At 42.0% G+C, this 14,041-nt stretch overlaps 1 protein-coding gene across 3 annotated transcripts in view; it reads left to right on the top strand.

The window, feature by feature from the left end:
• Window positions 1-14,041, top strand: part of CYBB (cytochrome b-245 beta chain) — a 63,615-nt gene that overhangs the window by 19,774 nt on the left and 29,800 nt on the right. For 2 of the 3 annotated variants that reach the window (XM_060002814.1, XM_060002813.1), the window contains 7 exons: window positions 714-843; window positions 2,962-3,054; window positions 5,918-6,171; window positions 7,003-7,165; window positions 8,819-8,965; window positions 11,237-11,361; window positions 13,299-13,855. In XM_060002814.1, the coding sequence (XP_059858797.1) occupies window positions 714-843; window positions 2,962-3,054; window positions 5,918-6,171; window positions 7,003-7,165; window positions 8,819-8,965; window positions 11,237-11,361; window positions 13,299-13,425 (1,039 nt within the window). In that variant the 3' untranslated portion in view covers window positions 13,426-13,855. Of the gene's footprint in view, window positions 1-713; window positions 844-2,961; window positions 3,055-5,917; window positions 6,172-7,002; window positions 7,166-8,818; window positions 8,966-11,236; window positions 11,362-13,298; window positions 13,856-14,041 lie in introns of those variants that run through there. The other variant, XM_060002815.1, reaches the window with a different exon arrangement.

Below are 14,041 nucleotides of genomic sequence, written 5' to 3'. Positions count from 1 at the left end.
TTTGAAACAACAAATAAAAGATTTGTACTAAGCCTCAGGGCTACTGTATATGGTTGTATGGGTTGTCAACTACATAAGGGTGCCTGGCCAAGGGGAAAGAAATTAGCCCATGCTCTGCTGGCCAAGCTCTTGCCTCTAGAGCTGTCCTCAAAGAGGGGGCATCTTGTTCTAATTTGCACAATGGTACTGTATGGGCCAGCGGTTGCTCTGTTGGATTTGCAGTTTTTCTCTTTTTACTTGTTTGTTTATAAATGAGAATAATACTTGAAACAGAAGCACAAATGTTGCCTTTCAGAAAACATGTACTGATGATCCAAAACTTACCCTCTATAATGTTACATATAAATATCCTTTGTGCCACTGTACATATTTTTTTTCTTTTTCTTTTTTTTTTGGCTACATTGCAGGGCATGTGGGATGTGGGATCTCAGTTCCCCGACCAGGGATCGAACCCACAACCCCTGCAGTGGAAGCGTGGAATCTTAACCACTGGATCGCCAGGGAAGTCCCCATTTTTTTTTTTTTTCTATTGCTAAAGATCATGAATTTTCTTTCCCTTCCTCTAATCTATTTGGAGGGGGCAAGAAGTATTACTTTTAAGTGAAAAGTATAGGAACCATATGAGAATACTAATAAAAATATGTCAGAATCTCAGAAAACTAAGAATTTAATCTCTTGTTTCTAAATGGTCTGGACTTACATTTCCTCCTCAGGCGAATTGTACGTGGGCAGACCGCAGAGAGTTTGTTGAAACACAAGCCAAGAGAATGTTATCAAAACATCTCACAATGGGGAAAAATAAAGGACTGCCCAATCCCAGAGTTCTCTGGGAACCCTCCTATGGTATGTACAATTCATTGTAGCTATTATAGTTTCATTACCAACAATCTTCAAACTGTGTCTAAGAAAGAGATACAAATGTCATAGAGTTGTCCGTTATGAATGTCACGGAACTGCTAGGATGTTATAAGTATCCAGTGTTTTTCTGCTATGCTTATTGTCTAGAATTAGTTCTTGAAAAGTAAGCTTTACATTAGTCTGTTATGAACATCCTGATATAAAACTTGGAAAAGTATTGTTTTTTAAAGTGCTTTTGGGTTCAAGAAGTTCTACCTCTTCTCTTCTGGTTGTGATGGCCACAATAATACCAGTTAATGACTTTCAGAGGGATTCCATCCTGAGCCGAGTTGGAAAGCTCAGATTACGATTTATAAGGAGGCAGGAGCCTCTTCAGATTCCAGGAAGTAGGACTTTCTATACAGCTTTCAGAGCTGGGAAGGAAATTTGTGAGGTGGCACATAGGGCTGCCATTAGGTATCAGGAGGTCCCGTCTATGAGGCATAAAGGAGGCTGCAGAGCCAGGGTCATGCCATCGGCACTTCATGGTAGAGCAGGAGTGTGGCAAGGATGACCAAGGGAAAAGATGCTGAAATATTTACCTTTTGTTGGGAGCTCTGAAGAACTCCGTTTTGTTTATTCTCAATAGCTCCGTTCCATGAGTGAGCAGTGGACGATGTGATCTTCATACCTTTTCCCCCATTGGCAAGCAATATACTTTATTGGTTATTATGCTAGCCATTGGTATAAAACTAAGCAAAAATCAACTTTTGTACAGGGCTTCTGAACAGGATGATTATTTTGTCCTTAAGCACAGTATAATATAAAGGCAAATTTCCCATCCCATTTTCTCCTTCCTTTTTTCTGACTCTCATAATATAGGAGTACTCTTCCTCTAGAAACAGCATGCTGTCTGCAGACTCAACATCTTTCAGCATCCTTGCTCATTAATGAAAGCAAGCAGACACATCAGTGAACTACCCCCACTACATGCAGACATCAATAGAAAGGATTAAAAGGGAACTCTATTGCAGGTCCTCTTATGAGCTGGGGAAGGCACATTTCCTTGAAGACAGCTAAGTCAGAGCGCTGCTACCTTCACAGGCATCTACCTCAGAGGAGCTCCTGGGTTTCTGGGGAGATTAGAAGTGATGTCCAAGACCTGGCTCCATTCAATGGGGCCCCAGGTGGCAGCCAGGACATAGATGGATGATGCTAGACCGTTTGAAAAAACTGTCCCATGAAAATGAAGGCCAGTAGCAGAGCATTTATGACTTCCGGGCAGATATTCTTCAACTTAGGCTGGAGATAGGGACATTTGGGTGCTCTCAACTTCCAACAATAACTTTCTTAAAATTTTTCATAGAAAGATCATAGGCGAGACTATGGGAAGCACTCTGGGATTTTTTTCCCCTCTTGGAATCCCTTCTGGAATGTTGTATTTTAGATGATATCGACTTCTAAAATTCTTTGCTACTTCAGATACTCATCTAGGAACCTAACTGACTGAATCCCAGGATGGATCTGTTTGGCCTAAATGTTTTTGTATAGCCAGTAGTGCCACGGGGTAATTCCAGTGTTCTGAAACACTGCAGATTCTGACAAGAGAGCACCCTAGAGACAGTACATTGCATAGCTCCTACAACTTGCCAGGATATTGGAGGAAGAGCTAAATTCTAGTGTGGAATTTCTCATGTTGCAAAGAATGAAGCTTTGGCTACGTGACCAAGAGAAAGTAATTGCAACGTTGCATTAAAAATATGATGTTGTTGAAATGCTATCCTTTAGAGAAATGTTAATTCTGAAACCAACCTTACTCTGCTGTAGGGTTATTGCAACTCCTATTGCGACAATAGGAGGAAATCCCATTCTTGTGGGCAGTTCCTCTTGGGAAAGTTCCATACTGTAGATATAGTTCCCCAGTGTGGGCAAGGAGAATGTTCATTTTTACTGGCTCAAAAATTTATTTTAACTTTAGATATTTTAGAAGAAATTTACTAGTCTATCATGGAATATTTAAACAAACCAAAAAAGGTGAACTTCTAAAATGTTTTGTCCCCATGAATCTTTTATCAACTACCGCCCCTTAACACATCCTTTTTTCATTGTTTGCTCTGATTACAGACTTGGAAATGGATAGTGGGTCCCATGTTCCTGTATCTCTGTGAGAGGCTGGTACGGTTTTGGCGATCTCAACAGAAGGTGGTCATCACCAAGGTATTGGCTGGGTTAGGAATTACTAATACTATCTAACTATATCATGGACAAGTCTATCCAAGTTCTCTATATCATTGTCAGATCTCACTTTTACTCAGTTTATTTTGATTAAACTTAGGGCAGAGAGATGACCTACAGTTTGTTTCAATGTACCTAGCTTGATAATCAAATGATTGGGCCTTTTTTTTTTTTTTTTTGCGGTACGTGGGCCTCTCACTGTCGCGGCCTCTCCCGTTGCGGAGCACAGGCTCCGGATGCGCAGGCCCAGCGGCCATGGCCCACGGGCCCAGCCACTCCGCGGCATGTGGGATCCTCCCGGACTGGGGCACGAACCCGTGTCCCCTGCATCAGCAGGAGGACTCTCAACCACTGCGCCACCAGGGAAGCCGATTGGGCCTTTTAATTGGGGAGACTAGAAGTTAACATTTTCTGTTGAAAAGTGAACCCAAATGTTTTGTGTAAATGAATCCCTGTGTGTGTGTGTGTGTGTGTGTGTGTGTGTGTGTATGTAGAGGGGAGGAGCATAGAGAGATGATGTGATTAGTTAAGAGTAAAGAAGCAGGGCTTCCCTGGTGGCACAGTGGTTGAGGGTCCGCCTGACGATGCAGGGGACGCGGGTTCGTGCCCCGGTCCGGGAGGATCCCACACGCTGCGGAGCGGCTGGGCCCGTGAGCCGTGGCCGCTGAGCCTGCGCGTCCAGAGCCTGTGCTCCTCAACGGGAGAGGCCGCAACAGTGAGAGGCCCGCGTACCGCAAAAAAAAAAAAAAAAAAAAAAAGAGTAAAGAAGCAAAAGAGGTGAGTTCAAAAGGTCATGCACTGAGCCTTAAAATATTCAGATGCCAAAAGAACCAGGGAACCAAGGGCGGGTCTCTGTGCTTTGTATACAGTCACAGAGTATCAGAGTTAATGCACTCAAAGTCTCAAATGAGCTAATAACTAAACTGCATTTAGAATTGAAGCCGCTAACTTCAAGTATATAGTGGTTTTTCCCCACACGTCTATGCTGCTTCTTATCATTAAATAAATAAATATCCAACTAAATAAATAGAAACGGAATTGCCTTATTATAGTTTCAGGAAACATCAGACAGGACTATTTTTATCAAATAAAATTTAATTCAGTTCAGTTCAGAAAGTATTTACCAAAAGCTTACCATGGGTTGCTTTTGCAAAACACAAAAAATCTTCCACTCCACCACCCTAGCTCTTCTTTCTTGGCATCTATGGAAGGTCATAGTAAAGTTAGTCCAGCTGACATTGGGAACCTTGAAATATAGGAAGCCACAACAGTTCTCCTTTTATGATATTTATATTGTACTATGAGAAAAAGCCCACAGATCAGCAAAAAGAACCACCACAAAATTTCCCGTACTAGACTAGAATGAACTAACCAGACAAGTATTTCCTCTAAGCCTATTTCTAAGGCAAACTTGTTTGCCTGTGAAGAAAATAAGTATTCATTTTCTTCTCATGTAAACACACATAAGAAACAAGGTACTATCCAAAAGTATTCTGGTGACAACGCTGTCCACTAGTGCATTTTATTCCCTTCTATCCCGATGTTCCCTGTGGTAGCAAAATTGCAATATGGTGGAACTCATTCTCACCACACAAAATTGCAACATGAGCAACATAATTTTCAAACTCATTTTCATCCATTTTTATTTTCTGTTTCAAAATGAAGCTCTACACCTCCTTATTTCAGTGATGAAGGGAAGTTGGTTACAGCCTTGTCATATAACTTAAATTTGAATCACAAGTTTTGGAAATGCTTGGCAATTTTTCTTAAAAGGATTTCCTATTGTCCTACTCCTCACGGGTGAAAAGAAAAGCTCGTGTATATCAGTCAACATTAGGAATCTGCTATTTTGTTTCTATTGATTTTTCTTTCCTTTGATGTCCCTTGGTTTGTTTTCAGTTGCACATATAAAGTCCCTCTAGGATCTCAGGAATCATCAAAGAAACATATTACTTTGTATATTACAATGAAATCATTTTGTTATTTACCAACTTACCAGTTGATGGACATTTGGAGTGCTTCCAATTTTTTGGCTATTGTAAACAAAGCTGTTATGAACATTCAGGTACACGGAGAAGGAGGATGGCAACAGGCGGGTGGGGCCTGGCTTTGGGAGAGATGGATGGTGTATTCCCCAGGTAGGGAGAAATGTAAAAACAATGCATGGAGTCAGGCAGGTTCAAGGTGGGACTTGGGACAAAGACAGACCAGCACCTTAGGCTTGGTTTGGGCGATGTTGCTATATTATTAGCCAATGGGGTCTCCTTCTGCTTCTGTCCGGCTGCTAAGGCTCTTGATCATCCCTTGGGGAGATAGGAAGGCTGAGCAGGAAACCATCTCTTCTTCCTGTTTCTAGCAACTGCCTTGTCTTCTTAGAGAAAAAGAAAATCACATTAAGCTGGTGTCTTAGGTTGGATTCCCCGGCAAAGATTCTGAGACAGAGAACTGCATGCAGAAGTCTTATCGGGGCATGTTCTCAGGAGATGAACCTGTAAAAGAAAAGAAAGGCAGGATTGGGGGAAGGAAATTGCTGGCCCGAAGTGGTTGCAACTGCAGCCTCAGCTGATCCTACAGGAAGTGCTGCAGCTGCGATGGCCCCTGGGAGTTGTCCCAAAGTGAGGACAAGGGCCAGGCCTTTGGATCCCTGCCCCAGCTCACTGTTGGCCATGGGCGACAGCCGAGGGCAGTTGCCAGTGAGAGGCAGGTTTGCTGGAAGAACTGCTGTGTTGGCCCTGAAGAAGGGACCTGTGTGGGGCATCTTAGCTCAGCCTTTTATCCATACGGATACTGAAAAGGCAAGTACTGGGGGAAAGGTTCATTTCCAGAGACACATTTTGTTCCATAGGTGGTCACTCACCCTTTCAAAACCATCGAGCTACAGATGAAGAAAAAAGGATTCAAGATGGAGGTGGGCCAATACATTTTCGTCAAGTGCCCTGTGGTGTCCAGGCTGGAGTGGCACCCTTTCACCCTGACCTCTGCCCCCGAGGAAGACTTCTTTAGCATCCATATCCGCATCGTGGGGGACTGGACGGAGGGACTGTTCAAAGCTTGTGGCTGTGATAAGCAGGAGTTTCAAGATGCCTGGAAACTACCGAAGTGAGTACAAAGCGCCTATTACAAAGGTGCATCAGTTCAGAAAAAATGTCACTCTACTAGCTCCTGAGTCTGACGAAACATACGGATTCTATAGGGAGCTATCTCGGTGTTCCCCGTTTTATACGTGTGCTGTGCTTATGCATATATGTATAAATCTTATATGAAATATAAAATGTTTGAATCAAATATTAATCATGGATATTCCCCAGTGCCTATAAATTTGTAAGGGTCAAGACCAAGGTATATTAACTTGCAATCAAAGCTATACTTAAAATTTCATTGGTGTACGTTATTTGAGGGTAAATGCCAGATGTTACTCACTTGGCCTCTTTCTTCCCACACGCCTAACATGGTGTCAGGCACTTAGTAGATGCTGAAGAAAAGTATGTCAAATAACTCAATGAATAGACCAACAAAAAGTAGAGATATTAAATTTATAAGATATCATGACATGGAAAATTCTCACTTTAATGTACAGTGTAAGCAGGAATTTCAAGTGTGGGCTCACCTGGCAAGAGACACAGACATTTGTGTGTGTGTGTGTGTGCGCGCGTGCGTGCGTAGTGAGTGAACGGGGTTGGGGACATGAAAAAAATACCCCTGAGAGTTACCAAATGTTTTCAGTTAGCTAAAAATTCCTCTTCTTACTTCCAACCCCGATGTTCACACCGAGTTGGTTACTTGAAAGCTATCTCACAGAACAAAGTGTCACATCAATACATTGTCCCAGTTTGAAGTGACGTGTCACACACCTGCAGTGATAATGTGTGCCCCATCCTCCTCTGAAGAGCAAGGTGTCTGTGTAACTATCTCCCCCATGCTTCCCTCCAGGATAGCTGTTGACGGGCCCTTCGGCACTGCCAGTGAAGATGTGTTCAGTTATGAGGTGGTGATGTTGGTGGGAGCAGGGATCGGGGTCACGCCCTTTGCATCCATTCTCAAGTCGATCTGGTACAAGTATTGCAATAAAGCCCCCAATCTGAGGCTGAAGAAGGTAGGTTCTTTTCTTTTTCAGAGGGCTTGGAACATTCACCACAGTCTGCCAAGTGAAGCCTCAAAGAGCCTTCAGGGCAGAGGCTGGCAGAGACTGGCGGAAGTGGAGACAAGTTCTAGGTAGTTTCAGAGAGGCAGGCTTTGCACAAAAGGGCTGTTTGATAAGTCAAAGGTGCTTCTGGGGATTCCCTGGCGGTTCAGTGGTTAGGACTCAGCGCTTTCACTGCCAAGGGTGCCGGTTTGATCCCTGGTCCGGGAACTAAGATCCCGCAAGCCATGCGTGGCACAGCCAAAAAAATAAACAAACAAACAAATAAATAAATGTGGTTCTCTATAAGCAAGCCTATTATTGAAAGTACAAATATACTGTATTTGTGTAGCATTACTGGAAAGTCAGAAGAGAGTTGGGAATAGAAAGTGTCCACAACCCCAATCCAATAGTTACACTTTTTGTAAATTCTCTTCCAACATGTTTACATATTTTTAGAAAGCTGTATATATTGAGTATGTACAATTTCATGTCCTGCTCTTTTTAAAACATATAGTACTTTTCAGTGTTGTCACAAGCTTGCTGATAATCATTTTTGATGATTCTTTCATGTTCCATTGAGAGGATAGAATAATTTTTCTATCATCTTACATTAGATATTGACATGGATTCCATTTCCAGCCCCCAGCACATTTATTTGCAGGGGGAGGGCAGGAGACATGTCCTTTCATGACACTTTTACTTTTTTCCTTTCTTATGGCTGTCTCCTCAGAATAAAGTCCTGGGGGATGTTTTGGTTACATGTAAGTTTGGTTTCATTGCCCAATAAAGGACATCTTTAATAAAGCTTGAGTCATTCTAATAGCTGTAGAGATAACCTCTAACAGGCACGTTGAGCTTACCTTGACTTTTCATTCTCCCCTTCCCCTCTTTTCGATGTGGAGGAGGTGTGGGTAGGACTACTTTTTCCCCTACGAACTCAGGGAAGTCTGCCAGTAGCGGGTAGGGACGTAGTGCGGTGGCAGCCATGGCTCGTCTAGATCCTATTGGTCTTTCTGAGAGGAGGGTCAAGGGAAGCCGGGGATCCTGGGCGGGCAAGAGCAGACCCAGGGGGAAAGTTGTGGGCCAATGTTTTCTTCTTAAGCTACGGATTTCTGAGAACAAGCTATTTATTTTCTGCCCTGCCGTGTGAAAGCCAGAGCAGGTTCATGTGAGCTAGTTTGTCAGATATCTAGAGCTTTCTGAAAACCCATGTTTCCAGGCATTCTGAGCAGCAGGGAAAAGTGGGGGTGGGGAGGGTAGAAATCCATATTTCAATGCTGATAGGTCCCTATTTAAATATAATCTGCTTGACTCACAGATACAGAGAAAGAACTAGTGGTTACCAGTGAGGAGAGGGAAGTGGGGAGGGGCAAGACAGGGGTAGGGGATTAAGAGGTGCAAACGACCATGTGTAAAATAAATAAGCTACGAGGACATAATGTACAACATGGGGAATATAGCCAATATTTTATAATAACTATAAATGGAGCATAACCTTTCAAATTGTGAATCACTCTATTATACACCTGTAACTTATATGATATTATACATCAACTATCTTTCAAAAAAAGATACAAATAAAAAAAGAAACATAATCTGCTTCACGGTCTGTCCCCCTCTCAGATCTACTTCTACTGGCTGTGCCGGGACACACATGCCTTTGAGTGGTTTGCAGACCTGCTGCAGCTGCTGGAGACCCAGATGCAGGAGAAGGACAACGCCGGCTTCCTCAGCTACAACATCTACCTCACCGGCTGGGATGAGTCTCAGGTGAGGAAAAGATCCCCAATCTCAGGTCCCTCCCACAGTGCCCAGGGCTTACCGACTTCCCCTTGGTTATTGGAATGTCTTGTGTACTGTTTTTAAGAACAGTCGATGGGTTCGGGTGATCCAGCACATTCACTCTGACTCAGTATCCCCATTTGTTCAGACGGTTGATATTAGATTCAAAGTTGGTATCTGTGGGACGGGTCAAAGCTAGGGAGCCTACAAGGGAATCAAAGCCATGACTTTGACCTTGTTAGAGCAATGCCTCCACCAGGGGTATCGAACCAGGTGGACAAGATGATCTACGGGGTTATGGGAAGAAAATAGAGAAAAGATCAGCTCTCTCTCGTTCTCTCTCTCTCTCTGTCTGTATTTATATATACACATGCATATACATATATATGTATACACATGCATATATATGTGTATATATTCCTTTAATTTATGTTTATGCATGTTTTATACTATACATAATACATTTAATAAGGAGTCATAATAACTGGCAATAGTTATTAAGCATATGCTTGTGCCAAGTATTGTTCTTAGTGTTTACATAGATTGTCTAATTAAATCCTCACAACAACCTTATGAAGTAGCTATTATTCTTTTCCAGATTTTACAGATGGGGAAGCCAAGGCCCAGAACAGGTTAGGTCATTTGTCCAAGGGCATCCAAGTAATAAATTCTCCAGAACCTGCACTCTTAGTACTCCCAGTAGTTCATGATTATCATTTGTAAATAAATCAATATATATCTAATGAAGGTGATATATATGTATATATATATATGGGTGTGTGTGTATGTGTATATGTATATATGTGTGTGTAGTATGTGTATATGTATATATGTATATATGCTTTCTCCCTCCTGAGACATTTAGCAATGGAAATGTGAATTTTCGATTGAGAAGACAATTACAGTTAATTACAATTATTGATAAGATAGTCACAATTCACAAGACAGCCCCCCACAACAAAGAATTATCTGGCCCCAAATGTCCAAAGTGATGAGACTGAGAAACTCAGAAACAAATTAATGATTCCTAGGGGGTAACATCTTTCTAAATAAGCAAACATTAATGACTTGGCCTGGAAGCAGCATGACTGTCCCCCTGAGTGAGGGGGTAAGGCAAGGGTCTCTGCCCACTCCTGGCCACTGCCTCAGATGGCCATCCCCACACAATGGGTCCTCAGCTAAGACAGTTTTCACAGGCACCTGGTCCCTGCGAAAACCGACTTCTTCTCATTTAGGTTTTGGCATATCGCTTATCATAGGTTCTCCAAGTCTTAGGAAAGGCTTGTTGCAAACGTAGGTCCAGGGACACATGACCATGAAAATTGCTGCTCCAGAAAAAGTGCTTTTAAGATGCCACTTCTGCAATTTAAAAATGAAACAACAACAACAAAATTTGATAAAAATGAAACCCAGGGGAAAAAATGTATAATATATAAATTGCTTTGCAGTTTTGTTTTTTTCATAAGCCAGACACAGTTTTTTAAGTGGGAAATCTCTTTGCATTGAAAAATAGTTATTTTGCTTTGCAAAACTTTGTCCCTACAGGATTATCAAACCGGGGTAACTACCCTTCTTAACCTCTTCCATCCCCATCATCCATTCCCTGTCCAGTGAATTTAAAATCTGATTTGATTGTTAAATAAATGTAATTAACCATTTTTATTTTTAAAAAATACCTGTTGTTCAAACTGAGGCCCCCTAGAATGGTCACAGGAAACAACACATGACTGCACGCACACACACACACACACACACACACACACACACACACACACAGAGTAGCTTTAGGCTTGGTTTGATGTCTCATTACATTACCAAAATATGAATACATTTTAGTCTATGGTTGTCTTAATTCTTAGTGATTCTCCCAAAGGAGCGGGAGTATATTAGGGTGAGAAGAGACTGTCAGACGTACTGCAGAGAGAAAAACAGTGAGATAGAGAATTTAAATCCTACCCACACTTCAAAGTCTGGCGCAAATGTGGCCACCCTGAAACCTTCCCATATCCTCCCACCCGTGCTCCCTTCTTTGTCCTCATGGAGATGTTTGTGCCTCCTCTATGGTCTCCCTCTCTAGACTGTAAATTACTTGAGAACTGGTTTCTTCAGTGTTGACCTTCTAGCTTCCAGCATGGTGCCTTGGCCCAAATACATACAGTTAGAACGGTAATTAGAGCTTGGTTTGTGAGATATGTAAGTATATCTGTGTGTGTTTATACAGCATGCCTCTTTTGTCTGAATTCATGTCCTTTCCTGCAGGCCAATCACTTTGCTGTGCACCATGACGAGGAGAAAGATGTGATCACAGGCCTGAAACAAAAGACCTTGTATGGACGGCCCAACTGGGATAATGAGTTCAAGACCATTGGGAGTCAACACCCCAGGTAAGGAATTCCCCCGCCAAGGTGTTCTTTTTTTTTTTTTTTACCATCTTTATTGGAGTATAATTGCTTTGCAATGGTGTGTTAGTTTCTGCTGTATAACAAAGTGAGTCAGTTATACATATACATGTGTTCCCATATCTCTTCCCTCTTGCCAAGGTGTTCTTGAGGCTCATGGTCTACAGAAAGCAACAGCTTCCAAACATGGCTAGATTTATGTATTGCGGAAACTAAAATACCTAGGTTACCACATTCACACCCATAAAAGGTTCTAGATATCTCTGACTTTAAGAGGAAGTCTTTAAATCACACCAAACAAAGATTCCCAGGCCCCACCTCAGACTTTCTGAACCCTGTTCCCCCCACATAGGCCCATAACTCAGTTCTTTTCTTTCACCTCCTAAATTTCAGTCGTGTATCTACTTCTATTAATTCTCTATGATTTATATTTATTACTAAGGAGACACTGTCCCCACTTTCATTTATAGTTTTTGGGTCCAAGATCATAAGTTGACAGATATTCCAGGTCCTTCCTGCCCTCACTAAAGCTTTGGTCATCATGAAACTAAATGTTCTATAATATAAAAGACAGCTCCCCACAACAAAGGATTCCCTGACCTAAAATGTGAGTAGTGCTGAGGTTGAGAAACTGTTTTAGGTTAGTTTTCATTGTGCTACTATTCCTTGGTATTTCTAAGTTTTTCCTGCCTACTGTACTGACTGTTCTTGAAACTCTTTATCAGTCATTTACACTTTAGAGTGAACGAGGCTTGGTTGGTTTCTCGAATAGATTGATTGGTAAAGGAAAGTAGCTTAAGAAAGAGACAGGATGCAAAGGAAGCACTACAGTTCTTGCTTGTCTCGCAAGCTTATCCTCTTACGTTCTCTAGATTTTCAGATGCTCCCTTTTCTTCTTTGAAGTCGCAAACATTTCTCAGAACATCTCCAGGCAACCTTTATTTGCCTTAGTTTACTAAGACTTCCAATGAAGCTCAAGAGGAGAAGTGCTACTTACCTGTCTCTTGGCTTCAGGCTCCATTTCCACTCTTCATGCTCTCCTGTGTATCGTGGCGGGCTAGAAGTCTGAAAACTGCATTTCTAAAATCTAGAACACATGACAAACTCAAGCAATCACCATAAATACACTCTTTACGCCATTGCTTCTTACACGTTGATGAACATATAAATCACTTGGGGAAGCTTTTTGAAACGCTGATTTAGTACATGTGGGGTAGGGCCAAAGAAACTACATTCTTGGTTTTGAATAGATTTTTGAGTTTTACTGAAATCTTACGTGAACAAGAAATTGGAAATACAATCACATCAAAGAACAAATTGTCACGGCTTTGACATTTAAGCCAAACCAATTTTGTAGGGCAGATTTCAAAAAGGTGTGAAGTTATAACAATTTAAAAACACAGTTGACCTACTTTAAGAATCTGCGTTCTTAAAAAGCTGACACCGAGGCTACTGGTCCGGAACCAGAGCTAGAGGAGCAAGGCTTTAAAGTCTAAAATGTTGAGGGATGAAGTCACACGAAGCTGTTGGCAGAGGTGGTGTTCCTGAAGCGGGTTTGTCCTTGATTTTAAGATGCTGGAGTGTTTGGGGACATAGAGCCCTGAAGGGCAGTAGCCCACAGGCTCACAAATTCACCCTCATTTTCCCTGTAGTAGAAGTTTCCGCAAACCCTGCTTGCATGTCATTTTTTCAGAGAAGTCAGCTGCCTTTTGAAGTAGCCAGCTGCCCGCCCCTCCCAGCCCCGCAAACAGGGCCGAGCCACGCTCCCTCATGGTAACCTGAACTCTGTCATTTGCGGAAGGACAAAGGAGCAGAGGAGACTCTGCTCTGAGGCCTGAAATCAATAGGAAATCCCCCCATGTGCTTTGTAATTGAGCCCATCCCAAAGCCTGAAACTGTATTTTTTCTTTCTTTCCCAAAAGTACCAGAATAGGAGTTTTCCTCTGTGGACCGGAAGCGTTGGCTGAAACCCTCAATAAACAGTGCATCTCCAACTCCGACTCTGGCCCCAGGGGAGTGCATTTCATTTTCAATAAGGAAAATTTCTAACTGGTCTCTTCCATGAGGAAATAAATGTGGGTTGTACCGCCAAATGCCCCAATAATGCCAGTTGATAATATAAGTTCCCTCCTTTCAAGAAAAAGAGAGAAAGAGAAACTATAATGTGATGATTTGCCCTGAAAGGAATGTCAAAGATTGTTTGAGTCATAAATTTGCATTTGTATGGGGCTTTATGGTTTTCAGAGCAATTATATACACATTTTTTCATTTTGTTTCCTCACAGTAATTCCAGAGAAAGGTAGGGCAAGGATTCTCAGACTCAGGTCTCAGGATTAAAAAATGGGGGCTCAAAATGGTGAAGTAGCTTCCCTAAGATTAAAGCTGAGACTGGCTCTAGACCATCTGACTCTAGGTTTGGTGATCTTTCAGCAATACCAGGCTGCCTGGAAATAGGTTTGTATACTCCCCAAAAGAAGAAGCAAACCAGGGAGTAACTTTTCATATTCCCTTTTGCGTCATCTTTGTTATCATTATTGTCCTATCAAAGGAAATTTTCCAAATAAGAGATAACATATGTTGAGAGTGATTCATCACTTAATGGTGACAGCACACTCCAGTTTACCAATGCAGCAGCCTAACTGGGTCAGAGATTCCTCCTACAAAA

The sequence above is a fragment of the Delphinus delphis genome, chromosome X (genome assembly GCF_949987515.2).
Source record: "Delphinus delphis chromosome X, mDelDel1.2, whole genome shotgun sequence".
NCBI classification, from domain to species: Eukaryota; Metazoa; Chordata; class Mammalia; order Artiodactyla; family Delphinidae; genus Delphinus; species Delphinus delphis.
This window is presented reverse-complemented; position numbering and strand designations above follow the sequence as displayed.